The sequence below is a fragment of the Cyanistes caeruleus genome, chromosome 9 (genome assembly GCF_971803275.1).
Source record: "Cyanistes caeruleus chromosome 9, bCyaCae1.hap1.1, whole genome shotgun sequence".
NCBI lineage: Eukaryota > Metazoa > Chordata > Aves > Passeriformes > Paridae > Cyanistes > Cyanistes caeruleus.
In genome coordinates, this window is record NC_141709.1 from 2,820,592 (window position 1) to 2,841,017 (window position 20,426).

General features: G+C 54.0%; 2 protein-coding genes across 6 annotated transcripts in view; one reads left to right on the forward strand and one right to left on the reverse strand.

The window, feature by feature from the left end:
* RGSL1 (regulator of G protein signaling like 1) lies at positions 1-16,007 on the reverse strand. Of its 4 annotated transcripts, none has more exons than XM_023931764.2 (20): positions 15,927-16,007; positions 15,267-15,349; positions 14,930-15,004; positions 14,072-14,201; positions 13,167-13,268; positions 12,771-12,932; positions 11,683-12,632; positions 11,129-11,191; positions 9,595-9,826; positions 8,889-8,975; positions 8,457-8,529; positions 7,418-7,625; positions 6,929-7,058; positions 6,053-6,230; positions 4,804-4,942; positions 4,112-4,236; positions 3,382-3,941; positions 999-1,094; positions 821-878; positions 1-134 (listed from the first exon to the last, which is right to left on the reverse strand). In XM_023931764.2, the coding sequence occupies exons 1-20, from the start codon at positions 15,937-15,939 to the stop codon at positions 29-31; spliced, it is 3,570 nt and encodes a 1,189-aa protein (XP_023787532.2). In that variant the 5' UTR covers positions 15,940-16,007; the 3' UTR covers positions 1-28. The 4 variants fall into 4 exon arrangements, with proteins under 4 accessions (XP_023787532.2, XP_023787531.2, XP_086757605.1 ...); XM_023931763.2 differs by having other exon boundaries at positions 13,167-13,271; XM_086901479.1 differs by having other exon boundaries at positions 13,167-13,271; positions 15,780-15,934.
* GLUL (glutamate-ammonia ligase) overlaps positions 15,991-20,426 on the forward strand; it is a 12,502-nt gene continuing 8,066 nt past the window's right edge. Inside the window, exons 1-4 of one of the 2 annotated variants that reach the window (XM_023931768.2) lie at positions 15,991-16,124; positions 16,654-16,786; positions 19,124-19,206; positions 19,486-19,711. In XM_023931768.2, coding sequence (XP_023787536.1) covers positions 19,578-19,711 — 134 coding nt within the window. In that variant the 5' untranslated portion in view covers positions 15,991-16,124; positions 16,654-16,786; positions 19,124-19,206; positions 19,486-19,577. Of the gene's footprint in view, positions 16,125-16,653; positions 16,787-19,123; positions 19,207-19,485; positions 19,712-20,426 lie in introns of those variants that run through there. The other variant, XM_086901487.1, reaches the window with a different exon arrangement.

Genomic DNA, 20,426 nt, shown 5'->3' on the forward strand with positions numbered 1-20,426 from the left:
TGCTGTGAGTTGCTTTTATTTTTAGGTCTTATTGCTCACAAACTTCAGATGATTCCCTGTGTCCAGGCTGCTCAACTTCCTCAGATTCCACCCGTGTGGGTGCTGTTTTGGGAGGGCTGAGCTTCTCTTCGTTCCTGCAGGGAAGGGAGAGATGCTGCAGCAGTGGCTGCTGTTGCTGAAGGCAAGGTGAGGGTGCTCCCAAGGAGTTCTGGGCATGGAGAGGGATCAAGGATGTTCCCAGGCAGGAGTTCTGGGCATGGAGAGGGATCAGGGATGTTCCCAAGGAGTTCTGGGCATGGAGAGGGATCAAGGATGTTCCCAAGGAGTTCTGGGCATGGAGAGGGATCAGGGATGTTCCCAGGGAGGAGTTCTGGGCATGGAGAGGGATCAGGGATGTTCCCAGGGAGGAGTTCTGGGCATGGAGAGGGATCAGGGATGTTCCCAGGGAGGAGTTCTGGGCATGGAGAGGGATCAGGGATGTTCCCAGGGAGGAGTTCTGGGCATGGAGAGGGACCAGGGATGTTCCCAGGGAGGAGTTCTGTGCATGGAGGGGGATCAGGGATGTTCCCAGGGAGGAGTTCTGGGCATGGAGAGGGATCAGGGATGTTCCCAGGGAGGAGTTCTGGGCATGGAGAGGGATCAGGGATGTTCCCAGGGAGGAGTTCTGGGCATGGAGACATGCAGCAGCTGGGAGTTTTCTGCGACTCTTACTGGAGCTGATGGGGCTGACCAGCATCCTGCACAAACCCTTGGGATTTTAGGGGAGCCACAGCCTGTGGTGTGGGGTTTGGAGGAGGGGAACACCTCTGGGAGTACCTACCCGCCCTGTGGAGCAGACTCGCTGAGTGAGGGCCTCTTCTCCTCGCTGGGACCTGCATCTGAGGGCAACAACAGCACAAACTTCCACCATGGGCTGCTGCAGGGAGCCCTCCATCCTCCTGCAGCTCCCATCCCTGCAGCCCTCAGGAGCAGGAGGGCCCCTTTCAGCACTGGCTCACCTTTTTCCTCCTCTGAAGGCTCCTTTATCATCTCGGGCCGTGGCAGCAGGAGCTCGAGGCCGCCTGACAGCGTGAAGATGAGGACAGCCCTTCTACCTGGTGAGGGAAAGGACATGGAGAGCTCTGATGGCAAATGAGGGACGACAGCAGGACCCTCAATCATTTGACTCTTGCCCAGAGTCCACAAGGAAGGATGGCTGAGCAAGACCTTGAGGTCTCCTTGATGGCAGAACAGTTTGGGGGCTGCAGGGTGGGAGTGCCATGTCCCACCCGCCCTGGCTCTGTGGCAAGTCTGGGGGGCAGAAATGGGAGATGGGGAGGTGTGCCAGGCTTTGTGCCTGCCTGGGCAGCATTTTCCCGGGCTGGTGCTGGTACACCACAGTCCCCAGTGCTGGTGGCCGTGCCCTGGGGCCGGGCAGTGCAGCCACAGTGATGCCTGGTGATGGCAGATGGGTCCCTGCCTGCCACCACCCAGCCCTGCTCACACCGCGCCTGCACATCCCTCAAAACAAGGCAAGAGCACAGTGTGGGGGAGAGGAGGCTTTCTTTGTGATTTCAGGTGTTTCCCCCAGCAATTCTGGTGCTTTTTAAAAGGCAACAAAACAAAGTTTGTTTTTTTTTTTTCACACACTCCCCCCCCCCCCACCCCAGCTCAAAAGCACATTTTTACCTAAAGGTTAGAAAAGCAAGACCCATAGAGAAAGGTCTTTGGTGAAAGCATAAGGTGCAGAAAAATGTCTTGGGAACTGGTGTGGACATCAGCACAGTCAGAAAGAGCAGCTATTTTGGGCCACACATCTTGTCCCCCACACGCCAGGCAAGCTGAGGGATTTTATTTTTCTGCCTGGCTCCTGTTACTCGTCCCTGTGAGATGCAGCAAGGAGCGGTGGCTTGGGGACTGTTGTGCCAGGGACAGTCCCTGTGGAATTAAAGCCAATTCTGGGGAGATCACAGCCTTTTCTACACATCCAGAGCAGCTCCCAGACTCTGTGGCTGCAGTTAAACACGGGCTGTGCTGTTTGGGACAGTGACAATCCTTGCAGCAGTTTGCACTGATTTAAACACAGAATAATTGGTGTTGGAAGGGACCTTTCAATGCCCCAAATAGATCAGGTTGCTCAGAGCTCCATCCAACCTGATCCTGAATATTTCCAGGGATGGGAAATATTCTGGATGCCCAGCTTCTCTGGGCAACGTGTACTGGTGTTTTACCACCCTCTAGTGTAAAAAACGACTTCCTAACTCTAATCTGAATTAAATGTCACTCTGCTCCCTGCAGGACCTGGCAAACACTCTCCTTGTCCTGTATAACACAACCAGTAGCTCTGGTGTGACACAAGGCTTCTGGCTTATCACTAGCTTGGAACAGATGTGTGATACATGAGGTTTTCCTGGGTTTTCTTCATGACTTTTGCATGAGAACAACTATGAGTGAGAAAGTCCTGGAAGAGCAGTGAGGCTCTGTAACAAGGTGGAGACCCATGCTGAAGACTTGGATGTTTTCCCTGGGAATAGGGAAGTGGTTTGAGCTATGGACACGGCTTGGCATTCCTGGAGCACAGGGCTCTGTCACCTCAGCCCTGCTGTGGAGCAGGAGCTCAAGGACCTGCCTGGTGCCATCCAAATCCTCGAACTCTGCTGCCTTTTAGCCAGAACTTGACAGTGATAAATGACAGGGAGCAGAACAGCAGCTTGCTGACGCCCACTCATCCGTCAAAGCAAGATTAGTATGTGCCTATTTTGGTTTCCCCTTTAATCAAAAATCAATTAGACAATTTCCAAATGAATATTCAGCCAAGGAGCAGGCTGTCAGGCAGACTGACAGTGCTCAGCATCACTTTGTGATGTTCAGAGTTATTCAGTTGTTAGAGTTATTCAGTGTATTGCAACTAAACAAGTGGATGAGGAAGAAAAAACACCTCTTTCCCTGGAGTTGTCACCTCACATCCTGATGGAGGATTATTCTCCATTCCAGATATTCAAAGCACCCTCCATGGAATGCCACCGTGCCTGGTGTTTGGCTGCACAGCTGTTCTCCTTCTCCTGCTCCCATCTGACTTGCAGCCAGAAAGATTGGGGGTTTTTATTTCTGTTTCAGGGGGTGTGCCTGAGTATTTTTAACTTGGTTATTAAAATAAATAGGAATTATGCAACAGCTCTTTGCTCAGGAAGTCTCTGTGCTCACTTCCCTATTCACCAAAGAAAATTTCTAAAATCCCACTGGAGAGTTTTGACCAATTTTGACAGGGAAAAAACCCATTCCATTCCACTTTCCCAGCAGGCCTGCACCACATACACCCTCACAGCTGTGTGAAGGAGGGGGTCTTTTCAGGGGAACTTAAAAGATGTCAGCTCTGGGTGTTTCTGCACTGGAAGAACAAACCTGGAGCATAACGTGTAGCAGAGGGAATGGCCACCAGCTTCTTGGGACCGGGGATCTTGGGTACTTTGGAGGGGGTTTTTCCAGGACGTGCAGTGGTTGGAACTCTGCCCTCCTTCTGGCCCCAGGAGCTCTTGTCCCTCTTGGGTTCCTGAGATCTCCTCTCCTCCTTTTGGCCCCAGGAGCTCTTGTCCCTCTTGGGTTCCTGAGATCTCCTCTCCTCCTTTTGGCCCCAGGAGCTCTTGTCTCCCTTGGGTTCCTGAGATCTCCTCTCCTCCTTTTGGCCCCAGGAGCTCTTGTCTCCCTTGGGTTCCTGAGATCTCCTCTCCTCCTTTTGGCCCCAGGAGCTCTTGTCCCTCTTGGGTTCCTGTGATCTCCTCTCCTCCTTTTGGCCCCAGGAGCTCTTGTCTCCCTTGGGCTCCCGTGATCTCTTCTCTTCCTTTTGGCCCAAAAAGCTCTTGTCCCCCTTGGTGAGCTGAAAGCTCCCGTCCTCCTCATTGGTCTCAGAGCTCTTGTCCTCCTGGTAGGCCCGAAAGCTCCTCATCACCTTCCAGATGCAGAACCTGCGTGAGAAACACCAGAGACAGTGAAGCTCCAAGGAGACAATTCTAGCTGAGCTCCAGGGGAGTGTCTGATCTGCGTTTTCAGCATGGCAGAGGAACAAGTGGCTGGAGATAAAGGGTGGCATTCCCAGAGCCTCCTCCACCTTGGGACAGAGGGGATGGATAGGTACCTTCTCCAGAAGTACATCAGGATGGGGAAGAGGGTGACCTTGGCGTTGTGGTAGATAGCCCGGGTCAGTGGCCCCTTGGAAGATGGACGGCAGATTAAATCCCTCTCTTTCTCAGAGATGTTGACCTGGGCACAGAAGATACTAAAGCACTTTGCAGCCATCCTGGCTTCTTCATCCAGCCAGGTTTCTATCCCTGACCCCACCTCAGCAGTCCCTAAGAGCCCCAAATTCCATCCTGGCTGATTGCCCCAGGCACAAGGGCAGGATCCCACCTGGATTTCTGTGGGAAGTGCCCTCCAAAGGGGAGATGGCAGAGCTACTGGGAGGAGATGGGGTGGGTGCAGTGGGGAGGGGATGATGGTGACACTGGCCTCTGAAGAGTGAAAGGACTGGATTGGTGGTGTGCAGCACCATCCTGGTGCTTCAGCCCTGGCATTTGTCCAGCAGGTAATGCTGGAGATTCATCCCCATCTCTCCCACCCTTATCCACATGCTTGTTCTCAATTTATCAGGGTCTGGTGGGGGGTTGCTTCCCATCCTTCCCAGCCCATGTGGAAGCCCCAAGCTCAAGAGGACACCCCAAAGCCCCCCCCAGCAGATCCAGACCCCTGCCTGTTCCTCCTTCCCCACCACTATTCCCAGCTGAGCAGGCAGCAGCTTCCAGCCTTCCTGGGTGGGTCCTGGGGTCTCACCCGCAGCTTGGGGGGGAGATCAGAGTTCAGGAAAAGTCTGCTGATGATTTCACGTTTCTTCCTGAGAAAGGCGACGTGCCTTTCTGACCGCATCTTGTGGAGTGCCACAGCTCCTATGGAGTCAGCCAACCTGGAAAACCTGCAGAGGCATGTGGGGTCTTGCTCTGAGACAAGTTCTAGGTTAGACAGCCGTGTTCTTGCTTAATTTGGTATTTGCTTGGCCAGGAAAAGCAATCCTCAAGGTGTGGAACAGTGACACGGGAGGTATGAAAAGCCACCTCCCTCTTCTGCCACCCTCGTGGTCACAGGATTCACCTGGGGCAGGTGATGTTCTCCCTTTTTGGGAAAAGAAAAGGACTGAAAGCTGGGGATTTGCCTGTTGTGGGGGTGTTGGCTGCAGGATTGGTGCCCATTGGCCATGGATTGTTCTTCCAGGTTTGCTGGGAGTGTGGGCAAAGTCAAGGGAGAAATGCCACCACAACTGGGACATCCAGAGTGGTGTGGGAAAAATGTTGGATTGCTTGGGACTACCAGACCAAAAGGATTTCAAACAGGAACCCTGAGCCAGGGGATGACTGCAGGCTGAAATTAAGGCTTTGGAGGTCGCCATCAGAGATGGGTTGGAGCCAGAGCCAAGGGAGGCAGGTGCCAAATTGGATGGAGCAACCTGAGATGTCTCTGCCCATGGCAGGGAGTTGGAATGAGATGACCTTGGTCCCTTCTAACCCAGGAAATGATGCATTAAGTTTTATGCATTCATATTTTTCATATTCTGTGCTGCCTAGGTGTGTAGTTTTGAGCTTCATATTAAGTGTTAGCGAGCTCTTTTCACAGAGCAGGTAGACAAAAATATTCCTTCTCCAACTTGATACCAAGGACAATCATTACAAGTTTCAGGCCCAAAAGCAGAAATATCACTGGACTGAAGAGAGAAAACAAAAAGGATGTGACTTCATATCCTGAAGCAGTGATTGGACAATTAACCCTGATATGCAGATGGACCAAAACTTATAAAAATGTGAGACCTCATGAGCAATCATCCATTTTGTGACCATTTTTAGGTCCATCTTGGGAGTAGCCCATGCCAGGCTCTTGTACTGCCCGAGGTGTGTCCTTTAAGGCCTTTCAATAAATACCTGCTTTATTCTTAACTCTGTCCAGCCTCTGTCCTAGTCAGCCTTCTCCAGGCATCAAAACCATGCTGGGATTCTGCAGTGGTACCTGAACACGTGGTGGAAGAAGAACTTACTTGTCCATCTCCAGGTAAAAGCGGAGGTCATCGACGAGGAAGCTGATGATGATGAGCTGTTTGTCCAAAATGCGGCGCTTTACCAGCGTCACCTTCTGCGGCTGGGCTTTGCCCTTGCGGGAGCGGGAGCTCTTAGCGGGACTTTTGCTCTTCTTCTTCTTCTCCTTGATGGGCAAGTCTGGGACAGGGGAAGAGATGCTGTGTCCTGCTGTCCAGCACTGGGTTTGCTCCTTCACCTCACCTGTTCCTTCATGCAACTTGCTGAAGGCCTTTCTACCTCTGTGGGTGACACCCTCCCCTCTAGCTTGGTGATTTCCTCCATCCCTCCTCCTCTTTGCACCCACAGAATGTTTATGTTCCCTGTTTCCATAGGGAAACAGTTCCTAAAGCCTGCTGGTGTGTCCAGCTGTTGGCCTGGCTCTGACAGAGCCCACAAGAAGATAATGAGTGAGGATGAAAGGGAAGAAATCTCTTGTTTCCCTCATATACAAAATTCTCTCTAAATAGGATTTCTGTGTGTTTAGTAGATTACTTTTCTAACTGCTTTTCCAACCTCCTCTCACACCTGTGTGTAAGCTTTCTGTCTAGGTCAGCTCCCTGTTGCCAAGAGAACAATTTCCTTTTGTTTATTTTTCTGGCCTGTCTCACCTTAGCTCCATTTAACATTTCCTGTTTTGGGTTGGGATTTTTTTTTTTTGTTTGGCAGGGATGCAAACTTGCATATACAACATTTTTTGAGAGAGATGCAACAGCATAACGGGGCACTAAGTCATGGTGGTGGGAGGTAAAGGATAGGTTTTCTCCATTTTCTTCTCTGCCTAAACCCAGGGGTGTCCTGGGGAGGGAGGAGAAGGGGTGGCAGGACACTGCACATACTTTCCCTCTCGTTTCTTCGCTCCTGACGGAGAAACTCCTCAAATTCTGCACGGCGTTCTTGATTTTTCATCTCCCTCTGGAACTTGCAGAAGCTCCCGACAAGCTCCCGGATGGCATCCCAGGCCCATCCCTGCAGAGACACGGCACAGGGAGCTGCAGCCCTGGGGCTGAGCCCTCCTGTTTGGACCCACCACCGTGAGCTGGAGCAGCCTTGGCAGTGGGATTTGTGACCCAGCCATCATCTTTGCTTTCCAGTATTCCTCAGTTTCCCTGGTGGCCCCAGGGGATGGTGTGAATCGCTCAACCAGGACTCCAGAGCCTGTAGGAGGGAGCCTTTCCCTGCTGACTTTCTGCAGCTCTCCAAGTCTGACCCCCTCACCCCATTCAGGTGACATCCCTTGTCTCACAGCACCTCCTCTCTTTCTTGCCTGGCATCCTCAAACACCCTCAAACATCCTCAGCCTGCCAGCACACAGGATCTTTCCTCACCATCCTCTGTCCCGCTCCCTCTTCCTGCACGTGCTGGCGGCGCCTAGACTTGGGCTTTTTGCTCCAGGGAAACAAATCCTCCTCCTGCTGCTGCTGCTCCTTCTGCTTCCGTTTCTTCTTCTGTGTCTGCTGCTCTTTCTTCTTCTTCTTCTTCTTCTGATGGATGCCTTCCTCCTCTTCCTCATCCTCCTCGTCATCCTCCTCAAACCTGCCAGATGGGAGAGCAGAGAGGGCATCAAGGGCAGCCAGAGGCATGAGGAGAGCATTGGTTTGATGGAAGGGGAGCTAAGGTGGGGAGCAGCTGATAGGGGACAGCCCTGGGGTTGGGGTCCCACTGGATTTCTGTTCCTGGAGGAGGTTGGACAATGGTATAGGGCACTGGATCCCCTCCCCTGGGCTCTCTTCTTGCATGTGGTCACCTTGTGAGTGTCTGTCCTTCTTATCTGCAGTGTTTCCTTTTCTAGTCCAGCAGCCTGCAGGCCCAGAAGCGATTTGGTAGGTTTGGGGTGAGGGATGGAATATCAATGTAGTGGCTGATGGGCCAAAAAAAAAAGCATTTCCAGCAGCTGCTGTCTGGCCCCTTGGGGTGGGATGGATGTTGGGCAGGGTGCATTTGTATAACTGGAGAAAATCAGCTCAGCTCAGGTGCTCACCATCACTTTTCCATTTGCTTTATATGCCAGGGTGAAGCTGTAAGTACTCAGGGCTGGAGCATTCCCAGGAGGTGAGATGTAAATCCAGAGATTTAAGTACAGCTACAGTGTGATTTTAAGTGGTTTTTCTGGGAATCTGGGCGCTGCCCAGGTGGCATTCTGGGGGTTGACTGAGGATGAAGTGCACAAGAGGTGCACAAGGTGTGAAGAGTAAATCTGAACTGGGGGTGGGGAGTGTTAACTTTCCTCCTATCCCTGGTAATTCTGCAGTTTAGACCCACAGGCCACCTATGCCTGAGAGGGCCAAATGACCAAACAGGGAACAGTTTGGAAACTGGGAGAAATCTGAAAGAGTGGAAGGAGCTCTGTGCTGCGAGGTGCCAGACCTGCGTTTTCTAGACGCCTTCTTTCTTGCAGCAGCATCAGCATTCTCTCTAGCAATCCTCTCGGATGCAACAGCTGTGGGGACAGAAACAGGGCTGGCCTCTTCCTCAGGTGACAGCCAGAGCCTGCACACAGCTGGTCCCTGGAGCCTCCACATGGTGTCTCCGGTGATTTTGGCTCTGGAGACACTGTGGGAGCTCTTTAGCTCTCATGGTTTTACCTCCTCAGCATCTGCTTCAGAGAAATCCCCTACTCCCACCCTCCCTGGCTACATTAATGCCTCAGAGCACAACCTGTTGTGGCTGGGTAGGCCTTTCCTGCTGGAGAAATTCCATCAGATGATGCCTCCTGCTTGCCCAGTCCCTGAAGCACCCCCAAGGGTGATAAATGTTAGGGAGCCCACCCTGCCTCTTGCCTGCCCAGACTGGACTCACCAAATGCTGTACTCATGAGCTGCAGAAGCTCCTCTTCCTTGCTTGGGCTACCCACAGCCTGCACATCTGCCATAATCCTCTGTAATTCTGCATGAGAAAGAGGAGAGGGGACAGATCCCACATCCATTACCTCTGGTTATGACAGCCCATCAGCACTGCCTCTGAGGGTTGGGTTTTGTTATCTTCCCTTGTGTGCCCTGTTCCATGATCTATCCATGACACTGCATTTCTTGGGTAAAACTGAGCTACAGGGGTGCTGCAGATGACTGATGTCACCCTCAGTGCACCACAGGTGCTGAGAAGATTGGTGTCATTCCCAAAATATTGCATGACAGAACAAAGCTGAGGGGTTGCACCAGTAAAACCAGCATGGCCAGTCCCAGCATCCTCAGGAGAAGGACAAAATGTGGAAGTGGGGTGGCAGGAGCCACTGCTGGCTTTGGGCTTCGGTCACTTTTCTGCAGCCTTCATCTGATCCAGGCCAGTGCAGGGATGTGGCATTGGTGCCCCTGGTACTGGCAGGAGGGAATTCGGCCCTTAGGCCACTTCCAAAGCTTTGGTTACAAATGAAGGCTCCCAGACCCTCTGTACCAACCCACTCCATGATGCCCATCGCCTGTTTAGGGCCCCTGGTCACCACCAGAGCATCAAACATGCTGGCTTCAGCCAAGGTGAGCCACAGCAGGAATTGGGAACCTCCTCTTACCATCACTGCCCAGGAGCAGCTCCAGCTCTGCCTGGATGGAGCCCCCTTTCTGGAGGTCCCGAGCAGCAAGCAATTGCCAGTGCCTGGAGGAGACCTCCTCCAAGCTCCTGGTGCCGTGCAAGGCCTGGCTCAGCTTCAGGGACTGGTTCATCCTCTGGGACAGGTGGAAATGTTTTCCTGTGCTGTCAGCACGGCCTGGCACCTCGGCCATGGGGACGTCCATCCCTGGAGCCTGAGGCAAGAAGAGAGCAGGCCGATGGCACCCAGCACCTTCCCCGTCTCCAGCGCTGTGCCCACGTGTTTTACAGCCCCTCAAACCACAAACCTGCCCAGTTTAGATCTCTACTCGAGCTTTAAGCAGTCTGGAAGGAATCTTTGTGAGCACAAAGCTCATCTCAGCCAGCTGGGAAGTGGCGGGGATAGGCAGTCAGAGGTAGGCCAGACACGACCTCGCAGCTTTCCTGAAGGGTTCATCATCCTCCAGGAGGGCTGGAAACAACCCTGAAGGTGTCCCCAGCAGCTTCATGTCCTGTTTTGTCGTTTGCTGTCACCCGGGCTGGCCCCAGCTGCTGCCCTGGGAGTGCCTCCCTCATTCCCCCAAAACCCTCCTGCGGGGTTTGCCTCTCCCCACAGACACACAGCTTGGCCAGCTCGCCAAGCAGCAGCGCTGGAGCTGAGGTTTCTGGCTGAGAGCTGAGAGCAGGCACCAAAAATAACCCTGCTAAGCCCCCAGCAGCTCCCCTGACTCCAGAGCAGGAGGAGTTTGGCTCAGGGGATGGTGCCCACAGCCAGCACGGCCCTGATGCCTGCTGAAGTGCTAATTGCACTCCCAGACCAGCTCTGGCCTCAGAGGGGAGATCTCCTTGTCAAGAGATGCTTAAAAACCTGGGCAGCTAATTAACTTCCCACCAAGAGCAGTTAATGAGTCAGGGTTGGGAGCTGCCAGCTGACTTTTCCAAAATGCCCAGCTCTCACTGGCTGAGACTCTGGGAGCCAGGTCTTTGAGGACAACAAGCCCTGACAGCCTCTCCTTAACATTTCCAGGATCAGCTGCTGATTTTGCATTTCGTTTTGGGAAAACAGTTGTTCTGAAGAACACCATCTGCAGTGAGAAAAATTGCCTGCATGGTTTGTGCAGGTACCAGTGCAGGTGGGATGCTCAGGAGGTTCTGTCTGCAAGGAGGTTTCTGGGTGTAATGCTGGAATTTGGGGGGAGGTATTATGGGATTTCTGATGCCAGGAGGAATAATAACCTGGGAAGAGTGCTTGTGTGACTCTGATTTCTTGTATCATCCTTTTTGGCGGAAAAAAAAATATGTGGAAAACTTGAGGGTGGTTGAGTCACAGGCTAAAAGGCTGCATGGCCTCTTCCCCCTCTGTGCTGGCTGGGAATATGGTGGGATACCAGACCACTGGAGCTAATGCTGGGCTTCTCCTCCCTCCATCCTTCCCTCTCTCTCTCTCCCCCCAGCTTTTTACATCCCCACTAGAGCCTGCACACCCCCCTGAGGATGCCCCTGTGCACCCCCCTTACCATAAACTGGAGGAACGTCCTGTCATCGACGGCCAGAAATTCCTCATAGAGGCTGCAGAGCACCTGAGGAGGAGCAAAAGGGGATTGTCCCCAGGCAGGGTCACAGTGCTGGTGCCACGGGTGGCTCACAACTTCCCAGGAACACGCCTGCACATCCAGCTTGGCCCATTGGGGCTGCCCACAAGGGATGGCCTTCTAAATGGGTTTTACTGTGCTTGTGCTGGAACCAGTGGTGGATGCAAAAGGATGGCAAGTGTCCTGTCATCCCCATCCCTTAGAATCACCAGCCAGGGTCACCAGAGATATTCAATGACTGCTCACAGCTGCTCTGCTGCCCAGCAAACCAGTGAGGATGCTCCTCTCCACTGGCCTGGGGCATCTCAGGCACTGCTCCAGTGCAAAGTGACTGTAAGATTTTCCCTTCCTAATCTCTTTTTCCTCTTAATTTTCCAAATGCTTCAATTCCTAAGCATTCCTATAGCCCTCACACCACCACAGGGGTGCCAATGCCAGCTGTACCTCCCAGCCTGACCACTGCCAGCACCCCTGTGTACCTTGCAAATCTCCTTCTGGGCTCTGAATATCCAGGGGGAGAATTCTCCATTTATCAGATAGTCCCACAGACTCATGAGAGTCCTGGTCTCCAAGGGAAGCTTCTCACTGCTGCTCTCCTCCAGGTAGGTCTTGCAGATCTTTTCCCCAATCAAATGGCGCAGGAAGAAGCTGTTTTCTCTGTTGGAGTCCAGCACCACGGGCAGAAACTCCTCCAGGTCGTGCCACAGGTCCAGGAGATGAGTCTCCATGGGCCTGTTCTGGTGCTGCAGGAAGTCTCTGAAGGGTCGTCCCGCACAGGCCTCAGCACTCAGGGCCCAGGGAAGGAAATCCAAGGTATTGACTGGCTTTTTCAGGGATGGCAGCCGGGCAAGGGATGCAGAGGGAGGCGAGTCAGAGAGGACTTTCTCCTTACAGAGGTCTTCTAGATCCTGCTCTGCACTGGACTGAGGTTTTCCAGGAAATGTTCCTCCCCCTCTGCCTCCAAAGGCAGGATGCTCTGACTGCTGGGGAATCGATCCCAAAGCATCCTCATCCGGACACAATCCCTCAGTGCTCTCAGCTGGCCCTGGCTGCTTCTCTGGTTTCACCCAAAAAGCGTCCATTTTCAGTTCTTGGCTGTCTCTCCCCTCCTTGACCAGAGCCCAGATCTCTAATTTGCCTTTTTGGCTGCAGTAGGGCCCTGACACACCCTGACTCCTTTTGATGTGCATGGTGTGGAGAGGGTCTGAAAGGCCTGGGGGCTCCTGCCAGCAGGTCTGTGATAAACGTTCCTGATATTCCTGGAGCAAAGGCTGGCACGATTCCTCTTCCTCCATTCCCATCCTGCAGTGCACGAAGAATTTAGGGAGCCAGTAACTCTGGATCATAGAAAGGGCCTGTTCCTGCATCTTGCTCAGGATCTCCCTCCTGGTGCTGAGGGCCTGGATGTGCCTGGCTTTCGGCAGAGATCCTGAGACGAATGAAGGGAATTACAATGGGGAGATGGCTCCATGTAGGCTGTTCCCCAGTCAAACCAAGCAGGTGATGGCATCCCATCCCCCTGGGAGCATCCAGCCCTCTCTGGAAGGGCAGATTCTCCGTTCCTTACCAAGGATGGTGGTGCAGAGGGTGACGACGCTGGAGCCCTCGCGCAGGTGAGTGGCTCTCAGCCTCTGAAGCAGGGACAAGAACAGGTCCCTCTGACTCCCATCTGACTCGTCCAGACCCAGAAGCCTTTCAGTGATGAGCCAGAAGTCGATCAGTTCTTCCCCTACGGATCAGACAAGGGATGGGAGTCGGGAGGAACCCCTGAAAGCCCCGAGGATGGACGAAGCAGAAGGAAAGATCACCTGGATGAACAGAGGGAACACAGCAGAGAAAAGCCACGCTTATGCATCTCCCTCCCAGCTCTGCTGCTGCCTCACCTTCCAAAGCTTTCCTAGGATCTCACCCATGTCCCCAGCTCTGTGCCAGTGTCCTGCCAGGCAGGACATCCCGTGCTCACCTGCAGTTCCTCGGATGAAGGTGAGGAAGTGCCGCATGCCGTGGCTCCCGCTGATGCACCTCTCCAGCAGCCACTGGTCAGCACCCTGCCAGTTCAGGAGCTCTGCTGTGGGACAGAGGGCACAGATGGCACCAGGGGTTGCCTGCCAGATCCCAAGGAAACTCTCCAGCTCCCACCCTGAGAGAGGCTGCTGGAGGGAGACCAGCAAATCACCCTGAACTGGGAGTTTTGGGCAGGCTGTGGGATGCACACACGGTGTTTACAAGGATAACTCGCTCCTGTCAGGGACAGCCTGTCCAGCTGTTGTGCTTCTCTTCCTTGCAAATGCCCATCTTTTCTCAAGTTTGGGGCTTGCCCTCAATTTCCTCCAGCTTTGAGTTTTAACCTAACTGGAGAAGAAGCAGCAATATACTGGGGAAAAGCCTTGGTGAATTGCTTCTTTTTCTGAAATGAGAATCTGCATTCCTGCTGCCACAGCTTTTATTCCAGCGGCAGTCCTGGCTGGACTGAGGAAGTTCATTTTAGGGGCAAAGCGAGCACGCTCCAGACTTGTAGCCAGTAAGACAGAGCACAGCCCAGCAACAGCAGCAAACCCAAACCATCAGCACCTCGGTTTCCTGTACCCCCAGGATGCTCTCCAGCCCCTCTCCACCCCTGCACCCCTCGGTAAACCCTGCTAGGCAGGTTACTTAGCGAGCCCTTATTAATAGCGTGGAGGAGTAAATCCCCTCACATCCCATCGGGACCTGCTGCATCCCTAAAAACGGGGTGTGCAACGCCTTTTTAACCCGGAGCAGAGGCACGACCCACTGGGCAGGCGGCGGGCGGTGACAGCCCCGGAGGGAGAGGAAGCCCAGGCGCGGAGGAGAAGCCGATCCGATTTCCTCCGTGCCGCGATGACTCACCTGCTTCCCCCGAGCGAATGAAAGCCAGCAGCTTCTGGCAGAGGACGAGGTGGAGGCACAGGCTGGATTTGCAGAAGTGAGGCAGCCTGTGCTTTTCCAGCCAAGCCAGTAAAGCCTCGGGGCTGGGATCCTGCGTTGCCCAAGGAGAGGATTAGCTGGGAGCGAGGAGCCGGCTCCTGCCTGGCCATCAGGGTGAGTGACAAGTCCCTGCTACAGGGGAAGGAGCTGGGGAAGGCGCCCTGTTGCTTTGTGGCGATGAAATCCACCCTGGTGCTGAGGCAGAAGGAGGGAGGGGGGATACTCAAGTGACAGCGTCCCCAAAAGCTCTGCCAGCCAAGGTGGGAGCCCCAGCTCTGCACGGCTTCCTTCCTTCCCCTGCCTTCCCAGAAGGGGCATGGAAGCTTCCCGGGAGCTTCCAGAGGAGCAGTTTCCTTTTTGCTTTGGGATCTGAGCGCTGCCAGCGGCGCTGGAGGCTGTGGGGAACGGGGGCGAGCGTGGGGAGGGAGGGCTGAGCCAGCCCGGTGGCCAGCGGGGCTTGGCTCCTGTTGAATTCGGGAGGAAGCCAGGGCAAGGGGTTGATGTTTGTGTCCTTCTCTGCCGCCACACATGCTCTCCTTCGCTCCAGCTCTCGGTGTTTATAGATAGACCCCATAAACTGCAGCAGGACTTTAAATGGCTTGTGCTCCGCCCAGGGCTTCCAAGCGAAATGACGCCTGGGTTTGAAATGATCGCCCAGCTGCACGAACAGGAGAGCCAGAGAGGGGCCTTGGCAGTGAGAAACCGGCTCCTTCCCTCCCCTGCCCTGTCCCTTCCTCCCTTTGCCTCCCACTCCTCCCTTCTAACGAGGAAAGTTCTCACCAGGTGGCTCGGGAGCTCTGGCCACAGGTACCACTGGCCCGTGCCACTGATGTAAAGAGGTGTCTGGCCAAAAACCTGGATCAAAACAGAAAGGGAGACCCAAAAGAGATGGAGGGTGGCAGAGGAGCCCAGAGCCCAGCTGTTCTAGTTAGTTCCCACTACACAGAAGGGCACAGAATTCCCTTTTAGACCTCCAAGTTGAGATCCTCAGGTTTCCCTCATTTTCCAGCCTGAATGAGGCGTATTCCCAGTTTTCCTGCGGCCTCTAATGCCAGAGAAAGTTGACCTGAGGAGAGCTCTGAAAGGCCCCAGGTTTCATGGTGCAGAGTGGACTTACGGGAAGGTTCAGAAAGGTGTTGAAAAAGTCCACAAAAACATCATCTTGCAGCAGCAGCCCCACGTCCGTGGAGGCGATGGATGCTACAGGGGGAGAACAAAAAAGTTACCTGGGCTTTGTGTTGCCAGCTGGGACATGAGTGTGAGCCAAAGGAGGAGGTTTTTTTGGGGGAATCAGCTTTAGGGGATGTGTGGTACGAGTTTGTCCCGTGTGCACACGGGAGGGTTTGGAGCTGGGACAGTCTGGGAAATGTGTCTAGGGATGGGTGGCACAGGCTGTTTGAAAAGCACCAGGTTCAGAAGCATGCAGGAGCTGGGAGTTGGAATGGCAAAGGCACGTGGTTCACAGAGGCTGGGCACAAACGTGGTGGCATCCATAACACAGCTCATCCACCCAAGGCTCAGTGCAAGTGTCAGTGCCCAACCTCCCACCACCCTGTGAAGTTTTATTCATGTCTGAAAGATCTGGATGCAAAGAAGGTGGGCTGGCATCAGCCTGCTGCTGGGTGGATACCCTTGGAAATGTCCTCTTCCATGAAGGCACAGCTGTGATAGAGGGAAGACCCTCATTTCAAAGCTTAATACTGCTATTTCTCCCCACTTTTTCTACTTTTTGGGGTGTTTTTAGAGAGGCTGAAGCCCCCAGCAAAGGGTAACTCACCAGCAGTCATCATGATGGTGCAGTGTTCCGGTGCTGTGTTCCGAAGTGCCACCCTGATTGTGACACACTCGTTTTGGTGACTCCTGGGGGGTTGCAGGGCTCTTGGGGACCACAGGGCTCTCAGCAGCTCCCTCCTGCCTGTCCCCCAGCCTGAAGAGAAGAATACTGAGAGAGGATGTGATCAGTGTCTAAAGATGTGTATGTGCCTGAAGAGGGGGTGTCCAGAGGATGGAAGCCAGGATGTTCTCAGTGCTGCGAGCATTGGGATGAGCAGAAATTGGGACAGAGGAACTCCCACCTGAACATGAGGAAAAACCTTACTGTGACAGTGACTGAGCGCTGGGATAGGTTGCCCTGAGATGTTCTGGAGATATTTGAGAACCACCTGGACACAATCCTCAGTACTGAGCTCGGGGGACCCTGCTTGAGCTGAGGTGTTGGGCCAGGTGGTCCCTTCTGACCTTACCCACTCTGTGATTCCGTGAAATATCACTTTTTAAATCACCAGCCCCACAGACACACTCAGGCAGTCCTGAAATGAAACCCTTCCCCTCTCCCTGCTGGGGAAAACTTCTTGCCTTCAAAGCAGGCTCCTGGAGACACCTCAGCACTGGGTGTGCTCGCTGTCAGTCCATCTGCTCGGCTTGGGATGGGAATTTCGCAGGAGACCCCACCGTGCCTGCCCCAAACAAACCCACATTTCTTATCAGCCGTTTTTCTTCAGCAGATCTGGGGCTGAGACCCAACCTTGGAGACCCTCCAGCTGGAAGAGGAGGAGGAGACGGAGGAGAAAGAGAAGGAACCTGTCCTGCAGCAGGAGTGACCTGTTTCCCTGGCAGGAGGAGGAACCTGCTCCCCAGGTGGGTGTTTGATCCTGCTCTTTGTAATGCCGTGGTGCCAGTCCTGGGGCTCTGCACAGGCAGAGAGGGGCAGGACAGTGTCCCACAGTGTCCCAGTGTCCCCAGAAGCAGGGCCACCACACGAGGTGGCGCTGTCAAATCAGGAATGCGAAGCTGTTCCCAGCAGCAGCAGCAGCAGGGCTCTGCATCCCAGCAAAAGGCTTGGGACAGGGACAGCTCTGAACTGATGGTGGGGCTGGTGCCGGGAACCCCAGTGCTGGCACAGCCTCTCGGGGATGTAAAATCGCCTTCCTTCAGCCACAGCCCGGCCATATGGGCTGGTCACTGTGCCAAAACCCAGACTGATGTGGGGAAGGGGCAGCTGTGAGCCACAAAACACCCGCTCATCCCAGTGGTGGCAGGTGGAGCTGGGGGAAGGAGCTATGGAAGACCCTGGGGAGGAGCTCTGATCACAGATCCATAAAGATTTATGCTGCTGAGCCCAAGAGATGCGAGGAGGGGTTAGGAATGAACTGGAGTGGTGGCTGTCTCACACCTAAAAGACTCAAAGGTTCTCAGAGAAAGGTTAAAACTTAGAAAAAAAACCCCACATTTTCCAGTTTGCAACTGAGCAGATTGCCCAGTAGACTCCTCAGAGGCTGGGGTGGCTCATTCAGGTCTGGACTGACCTCAGTGGGACTGTGATGGCTTCTGCCAGGAAAAAATTAAGGTTGTGAGCAGGAATTGGCCAACATGGTCACTGTGAGAGGGCACAGGGCCATTTCCACGGAGTTTTCTCCCCAAGAAGTCTGGCAGGATGGAGCTGCAGCTTCCCAGGTTTTCCCAGGGCACATTGTCTCCTCACAAGAAGAGCTCACATGAGCTGGGTGGAAAAAGCAGAAAAGATTTGAAAAAAAGAGGTGGGCACAAGAGCACAGCCCAGATTTAGAAGGGAGCTCGGAGTGGCTGGACTCCACAAAAAGATAAGGGCAGGCTTGCAACACCAAATACGTCAGGAGGGCTTCACTCCCCCTCTGCCCCAGCCTGAATCACCCACATCCCCTGTCCCTGGAGTGGGGAACAGCCCTCCCTTGGCAGCCCTGAGGTGACAAGTGGCAGAACCTCACGTTCCTAGGGTGGCAGAGGGGATGGAGCTGGGATTTTTCTTCTTGCTCAACATCAGCTGGCACCGCTCCCCCACGGTGGCAAAGTCCAAGGCTGCCCAAACACGATGTCAGCCTCACTGCCTGTGGTCACTGGCCACTCACAGCCTCCCCCAGCAGCCCAGCCTGTCCCTTTTGGTGCCATCAGGAGAGTGGTGGTTGTTTCCCACACAGCCCCAACATCTCAGCATTGCTTCTGGTTCTGGGTGATGATCTGGGGACACAGAAATCTGGGGAACTCCAGCCTGAGTGCAGAAACCTGCATAAGTATTATATCCCCACCATGAGCTTTTGGGGGAAGATTTGGGATTTTTTTCCCCTTGTACAGCTTCATCCTGTTTTCATAGAAAACATATAGGACATTAGGCCCACAGCTCCTTAAAACTGGAGTTGCCCAAGCCCTGAGGAATTCCAGTTCAGCCTTAAATATTAACTCCTTCCTCGAACATATGACAATTCTTTTTCACATGTGATTGCCATGCTCCTGAGTGCATAAGATCTGTTTTGCTCAGCAAGGACACCACTGGTGTTTCCTTTAGGGGTATTTTTGAGCCTGTTGCCATTAGTCTGTGGTTTCCTTGCTTGGGACTGTCCCTTACACCTGACAGCCCCTGTGGCAGGCTCTGCCTTCGCCTGTCTCCCCTCCAGCTGAAGCAGAGCCACTGGTGTAACCTTACCCGAGCCTCTGGGGCTGTTGACTTCAGCAGCCTGGGTTAAGTACGTGTTATGGCAGGACAGGGACCTAATTCAGCCACAAGGGAGGGACATGGTCAGTGGCACTTTGCTGTTACCTTTTATAATTTACAATGTCGGGCCCGGATTCACCACTTAATCCTCTTAGGGCAGTGGTTTGAGGATTTCTGTACTCTCACTTACGGAGCTGTGTGTTGTGTTAGGCTGAAATTAATGTGCCAGCCACACAGCTAACACAGCCCCAACCTGGCTGGGAGTGCTTTTATCAGTGTGAACAATTAAAAAAAAAAGAAAAAAAAAAAATAGAGAGAGAATGGGGGAAAAAGAAAAAAATCCCAATAAAAACAACCCTGCCAATGCACAGTGTGACCGATTTCCAACTGCGGGGAAAGGCATGTGCTGAGCGCTCCCTGGGATATTCTCCACCCTTGTACAGAACGAACCGAGCCAAGCAATTTCTAGGTCTCAAATCCCGCCTGCCCCTGACGTTCTCATCTTCCAGCTTCCCCCCGGGCCGCTGTTGAAGGCGAGCACGTGCTCGGGGAAGGCGCTGGGTCCCCGGGCAGGGTCTGCGGAGCGCAGCAGGTAGGGGCTGCCCGCCGGGAATGCCTCTGGATCTGGGCAAGGGGCTGCTGGGGCATGGAGCAGTGCTGTGGGATCCTGGGAGGGGTGGCAAGGGGGGACAGGCAGCCAGGTGGCTCAGAAAGGGGTGGGGAGGGAGGTGGCAGCACCCAAGGTCCCTCTTCCCTCTGTGCATCCTGGCACGTGGCCCGGTGAGCCGAGTGGGGAGGGAGGGTTTTGGGTTTTTTCTCACTCTGCCTGCACCTCTTGCTTATTAATTTGCTTTCCTAAACTGCCCTTTAGCACAGCTCAGGTGATCTGCTCTGGAAAGCTGAAAGCCCTCTGGCCACCAGCCCACGGCCACCCTTGACCCTGGCAGCATCTTCAAAGGGAGCATGGGCCTGCTGCGGAGCGTGCAATGTTTGCTCACAGCCAGAGCCAGCAGCTACTGCCTGCCTGCCTTGGGGGGTTTCGTCAGCCCCCTGAAGCGCTCCAGGGGAGACCGGTCGGCCACTGCTGCTTGCACAAGGTCAGTCCCCCAGTGCACTCATCCCCTGTCCTCGGTCACTCCTCAGCTCAGCGCTTGCTCTCGGGTGTTGGGTTGATTTTTCCAGCCCTCCTGTTGCTGGTGGCGGTGGGTGAAAGCTGGGAGAGCCTCGGGAGCCCACCTGCCGTGGGTGCAAGCTGTGCCCAGGGGTGGGCAGAGATGGGGGTGATGCAACACCAGGACAGCCAGCCCCTGGCTGATGTTACCTGGCTGCAGTTCAGTTCCTCGTGCAGGACCTGCCAGCCCAAAGCACTGCCCTGGATGCAAGTGGAATAGCTCAGTCTAGGAATGTCTTGACTGCTGAGCATGGGGAGAGGAGAGATGCTGAAGATGTTCCTGCTTATTGCAGGGGGTTGGACTTGATGACCTTTAGGTCCTTTCCAAACCAAACCAATGCATTCTGTGATTCCATGATGTCATGTTCATCCCTCTTCCCTCCCAGCTGTGCCACTGCAGGAGGCTTGGGCGTTTTGGGTGTGTCCAGCCTCCCCCTGGGACCTAACCATCACAGCAAAATGGGCAACTCCTCCTCCTTGTGTGACATCTCCGTTGGAAAAAAGCCCAACAAACCAAAACATTCCTTTCTACTTCTGAATTTTTCTTTAGGGCTGGTGAAAACCCAACAGGTACCTGGGCTTAGCAGTCTGGGTGTGCAATGTGTTGGGCTTGAGATCCCAGGATCTGTGGTGAGGTGCCA

What these genes read in the sequence shown, in the direction of transcription:
- RGSL1 (XM_086901479.1), bottom strand. Translation starts at nt 15,801, where the DNA reads ATGGAAGAGGACATTTCCAAGG. An exon ending in GGAAGAGGACATTTCCAAGG is followed by an intron (nt 15,350 to 15,779) that starts GTATCCACCCAG and finishes CTCCCCCTGTAG; the next exon opens with CATCCATCGCCTCCACGGAC. An exon ending in CCCAGAAGGAGATTTGCAAG is followed by an intron (nt 11,192 to 11,682) that starts GTACACAGGGGT and finishes GCTCCTCCTCAG; the next exon opens with GTGCTCTGCAGCCTCTATGA.